This window comes from Artibeus jamaicensis, unplaced genomic scaffold (assembly GCF_021234435.1).
Source record: "Artibeus jamaicensis isolate MK-2021 breed Jamaican fruit bat unplaced genomic scaffold, CSHL_Jam_final contig_444, whole genome shotgun sequence".
NCBI classification, from domain to species: Eukaryota; Metazoa; Chordata; class Mammalia; order Chiroptera; family Phyllostomidae; genus Artibeus; species Artibeus jamaicensis.
Window position 1 is genome coordinate 7,272,942 of NW_026521831.1, and position 9,468 is coordinate 7,282,409.

The 9,468-nt window shown below is 54.2% G+C and overlaps 1 protein-coding gene across 1 annotated transcript; it reads right to left on the bottom strand.

Moving 5' to 3' along the window:
* Positions 1-337: 337 nt before the first annotated feature.
* On the bottom strand, positions 338-9,085 carry LOC119037945 (kallistatin). Its single transcript, XM_037130329.2, has 5 exons — positions 8,965-9,085; positions 6,326-6,970; positions 2,531-2,804; positions 1,581-1,740; positions 338-831 (listed from the first exon to the last, which is right to left on the bottom strand). The coding sequence occupies exons 2-5, from the start codon at positions 6,951-6,953 to the stop codon at positions 631-633; spliced, it is 1,263 nt and encodes a 420-aa protein (XP_036986224.2). The 5' UTR covers positions 6,954-6,970; positions 8,965-9,085; the 3' UTR covers positions 338-630.
* Positions 9,086-9,468: the final 383 nt, after the last annotated feature.

Below are 9,468 nucleotides of genomic sequence, written 5' to 3' on the forward strand. Positions count from 1 at the left end.
TGCCGCACTCTTCCTCCTGTGGCGCAACCCGGGACCACAGTCACCTGCTCCGGGAGAGAGAGACTGGCCACCGCTCCGCAGCCACAGGCCGGGGTCCCCTTCCCAACCAGGTCGCTGCAGCAGCCTCTCGGTTGGTGTTCTCCCTGCCGGGCCTTCTGGGCCCCACTTTGGAGCAAGGCACCCAACCCCGCCTCCTCCTTCCACAGACAGCTCACCCCCTCCCCCCTGGAACTCACAGCACCTCACCCCTGTGTCTGCAACCAGGGATGCGGGGGGAGTGCGGGACCAGCCCCCGAGGGCGGGGAAAGGCACACATTCACTGAGCGTTTACTACAGATGAGGCGCAGAACCGGGCTTCTCACAGCCATCAGTTTAATTCACACGACCACCCTGGGAGGGCATCTCCTGCTCTCCAGGGTGGAAACTCGCTCAGAGAGATCACATGATGGGCCCAACATTGCACAGCCCTGGGGAGCCAAGTGTCCAGTCCACACTCAGCTGGTACCAACCGCCCCCATCCCTCCCGTCACCAACAGCTTCTGCCTGGTCTCTTGGCAACTTCTGCACCCCCAGCCCAGATGTGGAGCTGTGCCCAGCCACACAGCTCCTGCACCAGCAGCTCTGGGCGGGCTATGATTCCATGGGGTTGACCACCTTGCCCAGAAAGAGGATGCTCTGGGTATTGGTGGACAAGATCACCACAAAGAAGGGCCGGTTGAACCGAAGGATGTAGCGATTGTGGGGGACGGAGAGGAAGGTGGTGGAGAGTCTGGTGGCAGCTGCAGCCTGGGTGCCAGCTTCATCCACTTCCAGGAAAGCCTTGTGGAAACTCTGTAAGGCAAATCATGAGCATCACCTCTGAGAGAGTGTGGGCGGGGGCTGAGGGAAGACTGGGGACCCGAGGCCCCGAAGAGCAATCCTGCGGTCCTTGCACACACAGCTGCATGGGGGTCTCCCCCCAGCAGTTTCTGCACCGGGCAGCTTGTTGAGCTGAGTGACCTCTTATTAATACAGTCATGAAAACTGTCATTAACTGAGCACTTACTATGTCCCCAGGGCTCTTTCTAATGTTCAAAACCACCCTAAGAGGAAAACACATTCAGAGACGAGGTAGCTCACTGATGTCACAAGAGGCAGAACTGAAGTTCAAACCGTCAAACCATCAAACCCAGGGCTCCGCTCACCAGCGCACTTTCGTCTCACTTAGCTGAAGTCATCGGCCCCTTTCTCTGGTCTAAGTCTGTCCGATACGCATACTGAGCCCAGCCTCATCTGTACCCTTCCTATTTCTGGCATTGAACCTGTCACTCTCCATTGCCATGCTCTCTGAAGTGGCACCCCAACACGACTGGGAGTGCTTCTGAGGACAGGGACTGGGTGGACACTGTGTCCCCAGCACTGAGCACCACCCGTAGCATGTGGCGGGTTGGTTCATGCTTGGGCATGCCTGTGGGTGACTGAACGGACTCAGGCTCTGGGACCATGCGGGGGCAGGGGGAGTGAGCATCCATGGCCCAGCAGCTCCCGAGGGGCAGCAGTTCCCCCGGAATCCCCAACACTGAGGGACACTGAGGACTCACCTTGGACACCAGCATGTCCTGCTGTGCGGTGATGCCGGAGAGGTTTGCCTCCCTCGAAAACAGGTCCCTGATGCCCAGCTGGGGCAGAATCTCATCTAAGTCATAGGAGCCAGAAATGGAGAACTTGGGGAAATACAACTCGAGCTTCCTGTAAAAAGACCTGAAAGAGGCATCAGGTTCAAACGCCAGACTGACACCCAGGCTGGGATCGCAGCCAGGCCAAGCTGCCCTCCCCAGCGGGGCCCACTCCACCCGAGGGCCCACTCCACCCAAGTACTGCCATGAGCACCAGTCTGCTCACTCCATCCTTGCATGGTGCCCCCAGTGGCCTGAGTCCAGGCTCCTTTGCCCTGGACACTGCTGTCCCTGGGACCTCCCACCCCCAGTGGCAGTCTCGCCTTTGCCTTTGTCGGACCCTGTGGTTTTCACTCCTTTGCGACCAGATGGTTTCTTCAGTCGACATTCCTGTGCCACAGGAAATAGGAGGATTTCCCACCCACATGTGGCCTCAGGTGGAGGAGTCCTTTCCTCACAGGTGGCGGGGGACTCTCCCACCCACTCCAGCTCCGGGGTGATGGGAAACTTCCTTGGTATTTGCTGGGGTGGGAGGCTGGATTTTTCTCATGCCCCTTGATGCCCCAGCCAGCCGCTGTACAGGAGTGGACCCAACAAGGTCTGGGGTCACCTCACCCAAGGCTTGTGCATTCGAGCGCTATCTCGAAAACCAGGACGCTTAACTCCTAGCCCGCTTCCCTTTCAGTGAGGAGGGCAAAATCGTATTTTGGATGCAACAGGAGAGTTTATGATTTAAGGAAACCCATGGGAAGTCTCGGAGCGGATAAGAACTCTTTCAGAGTTTGGCACCCACCCCGTTTCGGACCCTGGCTCTTATCGCAAGGGTCCGGTTGAAGGGCAGCACCACCCATTCAGCACCACGTGGCGCCGGTTACCTCTTCTGGAGCAAGCTGTTCCACCTGCTTAGCATCTCTGGCGTCAAAACCTCTTCCACCTGCTTCATTTTCCCTTTGTCAGGGAGGATGAAAAGGGCCCTGGCGTTGCCATGGTAATCCATCCTGAGCACCGAGCAGGGCAGGTACCTATCGTGAATGTACCAGTGGTAGTTCTTGTCTTGAAACATCATGGGCACCTTGACCACTGTCTTCTCATCCACGTAGAAATCTTGGGGGTAGTTCTTGGAGTGGCTAAATGGTTTTTCCCACAGACCTGGAGGGAAGAAGGAAAGAAGGAGCAGGCAGGCTGTGGACCAGCAAGCCAGCCCTCCAGCCTGGGGAGCAGCTCCCCCAAATGGCCCCAGACCCTCACCTTCCCAGCTCCTTGGCCTCAGTGTGCACAGTTTAGATGGTTCACCACCTGCTGCGCTCGGGGATGGACTGCACCCCGGGCTCACTGAGCGTTGAAATGGGGAGCTAGCGCAGGACACCAGCAGGCGGTTCCACGTCTTCACCAACCCCCTAACATCGCTGTGCTTCTTGTTTTAGGCCCACCTGACGTGTGCACAGCACGAGCTCTCTGTCGTTTTGACTCGCACTTTCTTGGGTGCGAAGGAGGCCGAGTGACCTTTCCCGTGTTTACTAACCAGCGAGACATCCTTTGTGTTCAGTTCAGCACCAGTGCATTTTGTCTGAAACCCGTGTGTCCGTGGGCTGTTTCTTAGCGGTTGGCGGGGTTCTTCCTGGACACTAGCTGCACATCAGTCACGTGTGTTGCACACACAGCCTCTCCTTGCCGACTGGTCTTTTCACTCTCATTTGCTGGCAATTGAAACCCCTGACTGCAGTGAGCCTTTCGGTGTTTTTCCTTCAGGGTGAGGTCTCCCATCAGGAAAACTCTTGGTTAGGAAGGTCTGCCCCACCCCACGCTGGTGCAGAGCTCCCCTACAATGGCTTTTCGAAGACTTAGTCTTGCCTTTTGCATTTATTCCACCTGGAGTAAGCATTTATGATTGGCAGAAAGGAGGGACCCCAGACCGTGGTTTTCCCCATATGGGTACCTAACTGTCCCGGAACCAATGTTTCGTTTTTAAATCCATCCTTCCCCAATGCTCCTCCATGTCAGCCTTGACAAATATCAGCTGTCCATACATATTCATGGGGCTGTTTCTGGCCGTGCTCCACTCTGCTCCACTGGTGCATTTGCACCACATGGTCTAAATGAATGTACAGTAAAAACAAACCTTGCTCTCGGGCAGGCAACTGTTCCCATCTTAGCTATTCTCGGCCCTTTGTGCTCCTGTACACATTTTAAAATCAGCTTGTTAACCGCCACCAAAGAGGGAAAAAAAAAAAAAAACGCTGTCAGGATTTGGATTGGGATTACATTAAATATTTAGATTAATTGGGGGCAGAAGGGACATCTTTACCTCCCTTTTCAGGAACACAGCTCACCTGGATTTTCTTTAAGTCTAATTTTAAATCCCCCAGTGTCACCTGACAGACAGTGACACACACAGCTATGGCTTGGATTCTGCCAGGCACTCTGCGTTTTTGAAGGTGAGCCACAATTGTCCCCTTGCTCTCGAAGTGGCCCACCTTGAGGTCTCGGGGCTGCACTCGCACCCCCAGAGTGCCGGCAGGAGTCGGAGCGCAGCATTGTCTGCCCCCTTCTCCTTCTGCAGAGCCCCTCTTTCTCACGCCGAGGCCACTGACCCAGCTGGAACTAAGTCTCTTTCAGGAAGGGAGCGCCCGAAATCTTCCCTCGCTCTGCCCACAGCCTTGGGCGGGGTGGTGGTGTACACAATACGTTTAAATTATGTGTTAAAAGGAACAGAGTCAGTATAAGATTGTGCAGCCAATAACATGAGCTCTAAATAAAGTTTTCCAGAGCATCAAACCATAGCACACAAACACACATGCATGTCCATGCGCACACACAAGTGCACGCACACAACTAGTAAACTGAATGAAGTCTGAAGCTTGTACCAATGTCAATGTCCTGGTCTTGCTGTTGTCCTACCCTTACGCAAGGTGTCCCCAGGGGACTCTGGGTGAAAGGTACTTGGGAGCACTCCGTACTACTTTTGCAACTTCCTGTGAATTTACGGCAATTGTGGAATTTAAAAGGTTCTTTTTTTAAAAAAAGTTTTCAACAGCACACGAAAATCCCTCATATACAATGCACAACCAGTGTGGCTGGCTCGTTAGTCTGGAGTCGCATCCCAGAACTCGTTCTCTGCAGATCCTGGTGCGAGCTGATTGCAGGTGAGAGACAGGAAGTTGCCAGGAGCAGCCACCGCTCGCCGACGGTCTTCACGGGCAGACTGGGCAAGGGTCAGACCCCGAGCAGCCCTGCGCGCCCCAGCTCGTTCATGCACTCCTCCAAGTTCGTTGTCCCAACTCTAGTTCTGCTGACTAGTGGTGTCCCCAAGCCACCACCTCGTGCCCAGCCTGAGTCTCCCCACCAGCTCCCTCAAAATGGGACCACTCTGGTGGCTTAGATTCTTGATAAGCTGTTCCTTGTCACCTGCACTGGTGACTTCTTCTCTGTCCCTCCCTCCACCTCCCTCTCCCTCCCGACCTTCAGTTCCCAGCCCCTCCCACAGGCAGGCAGGTCTCATTCCTGCCTCCATCTCCTTTACGCTCCTGGGGGCTTTGGCCCCCTGATGGCGCCCTGACCGACATGCACGGTGCGGAACTCTCCCCACACTGAGACTTCAACTGTGTTAATACATGTGTGCGGACCAGAGACTGGAAAGAATCATGCCAAAGCGGCAACATTGGGTGCCTCAGGGTGATAGAATTGTAGGCAATTTTTACTTTCTTTTTTTTATACTTTTATGTATTTTTAAAGGTTTTCAAAATGATAACATTGTTATCATTAGAGTAATTACAATTACTTATTTTTTGAGTACGCAAGTATATAGTGGTTAGGAGTCAGGCAAACATCCTTTGCAAAGGGTCAGAAAGTAAATACTTTTGGCTTTGTAGGTCCTTCTGTCTCTATAGCCACTGCTTTCTCTGTGTGTGTGTGTGAGAGAGAGAGAGAGAGAGAGCAGCCAGGGGCAATGCATAAATGCATGGGCGTGGCTGTGTGCCAACAAAGCTTTTTTTTAAAGATTTTTATTTATTTATCTTTAGAGGGGAAGGGAAGGAGAAAGGGAGAGAAATATCAATGTATGGTTGCCTCTCGTGAGTCCCCTGTTGGGAACTAGCCTGCAACCCAGGTATGTGCCCTGACTGGGAATTGAACCATGATCCATTAGTTCACAGGTTTGTGCTCAATCCACTGAGCTACACCAGCCAGGGCCCCAACGAAGCTTTTTGACAGAAACCGGTGACCCATCAGATGGGCCTGGGGGCTGCAGTTTACTGACCTCTTTAGGCCCTTGTCTAAGATGTGTATAGACATGGGACACCATTTGATCCTCAAAACAAAGCTTTGAAAACAGCAACTCTTACTATCCTGACCTCAAGAAAACAGCCTGCCCTGTTTCCACGGATGGAAGTGGCAGAGCTTCAGTGTAAATGTAGCAGCTCGAGTCGTACGAGGCGTTTCATAGACGGCTGTTATCCGGAGAATAAATAAGAAAATATGTGTAAAGCTATGAAGAGATGGGAACCTCAACACTACACCATCTTAAAGACCCGACACTAACAAATAGATGTTCCAAGGGGTATTTGAGACAATCAGACCCAATCCATCTACTTTCTTTTATTAAAAATATGCACTTCATCAATAAATTAGTGGGGGAGAGAAGACACAGGACATGCCCGTACGCTGGGCCTTACCTTTGAAGTAAATGTAATTCACCATCACCAGCACGTCCTCAGGGGTGAGCCCGCTGACCACGTTTTCGATCTTCCCTCGAGTCTCCTCCCTGACGTGGTCGTTGATGAGCTGGGTTGTGCCCTCAGGGTCAAGGAAGTTGGTGTGAAAGACTTTGGACCCGTAGAAGGCCGTGGTGTCATTAAGGAATCTTGGAAGGGGCTGTAGGTCCTGGCCCAGGAACAGGGCGCTGCCCACGCGGGTCTCCAGCTTGTCGTCCGGGAGGTTGAGAGTGCGCAGCAGGTGCTGGAAGCCCTGGTGGATGTCAGACTCCGACACCTCCGTGAGGTTGAAGCCCAGACCCTCGAGGATCTGGGCCCAGGTGTCTGCACGGGCCCCCAGGGACAGCATGGCGTAGGCGGCAGAGATGCTCAGTGGGGAGAAGAAGATGTTGCTCTTGGGGCTTTGGGAAGCTACCAGGTGGTAGAAGCTGAGGGCAAAGTCTGTGTTGCTCGGGGCGATCTGGAGGCTGGGGGAGCCCTCGCCTGTGCCCGGATCCTTCTGTTGGTGCTCATCCGTATGACTCTGGCCATTGTGAGAAAGGGCCAGTAGTCCGACGAGGACGAGGAGCAGGTGGTCGGCAAGGGGCATCCTCGGCGATCTCCGGTCTACAGGAGGACAAGAGAGCATCCAGGAAGCTCCCCCCACAGAACACCCAACGCTGCTGAGAAGTCAGGCCAGGGGCCGGGCCCCGCCGACTCCTGCAGACGGACTTGGGACAGACCGACAGACGCCCAGCACCCCCCACGTGTGTGGTGGTGGTGGTGTTATCCTCTGGCACGCTTTCTGTGCCCACCGTCCATTTCCTTCCCATCTTTGTGAGCTCTGCGTGGCATTGATCACAGAGGCTCCCCAAGGGACATGGCCACCTCCCCCATGGGTTCACATCTGAGATGGGACACGTCTCCCGACTCGCCACCTGGGGCACCTTCTACCATGTGAGTTTTTTACCTTGGTCCAGCAACTCACTGTACCCAGGAAGCTAATTGCCAAAGGTTATTTTAGTGTCTACTCCACACACCTCCACAGTGGGCTTTGCAGTTTACGAAGCCATGCTAATTTGCATGACATGCTAATGTATGCTAATTTGCCCATCCTCTTACCCAGGTGCAGGTCAGAGGACCTGGGATTCTTAGCCCCCCGCAATGATGAGACCACGGGTGTCAGATAAATGATCTGGTCAAGGTCTTAGGGTTCCCTCTCCTAATGAGATCCACCTGTCCAACACAGGATGCTTGATTTTGGCCACCAAATCTGCTCTGCCCCATCCGGTGGCCTTCCTATTATCCGGCTCTCAGCCCCCAAACCCAGTCGTCATCTCTGACAGCTGCCTGGCCTCCATTCCCTCCACCTCAGTCCACGGCACAGCTTCTTCCTTTCTCCTCTCAGCCCTTCGCTGCCACGACCCTCACTCAGGGCTCCGGCATCTTCCACCCAGAGCAAAAATCAGGAAACTTCTTCTGGAAGGGGCCAGAGAGCCCGCACCTTGGCTGCGTGGGCCACACCATCGCAGCTGCGTCTCCTGGGCTCTGCAGTGCCAGCTGGAAACTGGCCACAGACAAGACGTGCAAGGGAGGTTGTGGCTGCATCGCAGGAGCACGGACTTACGGGCCCTGAAGCCTGAATTCCATACACTTTTGGAACATCAAAAAATAATGCCCTTTGTCTGAGTTTTTCCAGCCATTTACAACTTTTATATTTATATCGTCTGTCTTCTATTCTTAGCTGGTGGGCACTTCAAAAGTAGGCGGTAGGCCAGACTTGACCCACGGGCCACGGCTGGCAGACCTGCAACCCAGACCCCCGGAGCAGCTCCCCCGCTGGCCCCACGCCCTGCTTCCCAAGCAGCCATTGGGAAACACACATCACACACCTTTGTTCACAGCTCAGTACGCCACCACCCACCTTGACTCTCCAGCAGTCCACAGTGACCTCTCCCCTGCCCCCAACTCTCTCATACTTCTCAGGAGCTTTACAGTAAGGTTACCCAGAATTCCCCTCTGCAGGACTCTCCACAGAAACTGGATTGGGAGGCAGGAGACCTGGTCCCAGGCTGTGAGCAGCCTTTGTGGGGGACGGTCTGTTTTGGGGTCTGGGCACTAGCTGCCCCACCGGGGCAGTGAGGAGGTTGGTGCATGTGTGTAGGGGTCCTTTTACCCTTAGGATTTGTCACCACAAGGAAGGGCGACCAATTGTTCCAGCTTTCCCAGGACCTTCCCAGCTTATCTGTGGGCAAAGAAAGCTGCTATGATAAAACTGACAAGTCTAGTGACAAAAAGTAAGGGGGGTTTGGCCATGAACCCCTCACTGGGCAGGTCGTGGCGAGCGGCCCTGTCCCGGGGACATGACCTCTTTAGGAAAGGTTTGTCTTTGCCTTAAGAAGCCTGGCATAAACGAAGCTACACACCGTCATCCTCAGAAGCATTCTTCTCAATCTGTTGAGACCTTGCGTCCAGATGTCTGCTTGGCTCAAATAAGTTCTAATAAACTCTTATGACATCTTTCTACGGGCTTGGATGTTCTCATGTCAACATGGCACTGAACGTCTGGTGTCCCCACTCCTCCCTCGGGAGTCTCCACAGTGGCCCTCGGGGTTACTCACATCGGCTCGGTCGATCCTGGAGTGGTCCCCCTCCGATTCTGGAGCAGATATCTCCGCTCCAGAAGTTGCCCAGGAATGTGACTTGGGTTTGTCAAGCCCAGGGAGATGGAAGAAATGTCTGTCTGCACTGCCCACCTCCTGCCCAATTAGGTAATTATTAATAAACAGACCCGTAAGGGCAGCGGGGAGCCCTGGCACAGAGAGAAAACACTGGAAGCTGGCCTCCCTCCACCAGAGGGAACTCCCTGTTCCGTCCTTGGAGACCCCAAGAGGCTTCACCCCTTCTTGACTCCGTTATGCATTGAAGTTTGCCAGGTACTTGCTCCTCCCTGCGGCTCAGGGGAACCCCCTAGTGGGCCTGGTCCCCTCTCTTGGGTTTTGTCTCCCCTCCCCCCCAGTTTTACCTCCCTTCCTGCAAAGTGAAGAGTTGGACCGGACCAGGGTTGGCAAACTCCAGGATCTTCATAAAGTAAAGCTGCTTCCCAGGTGACATGGGGGCAAATG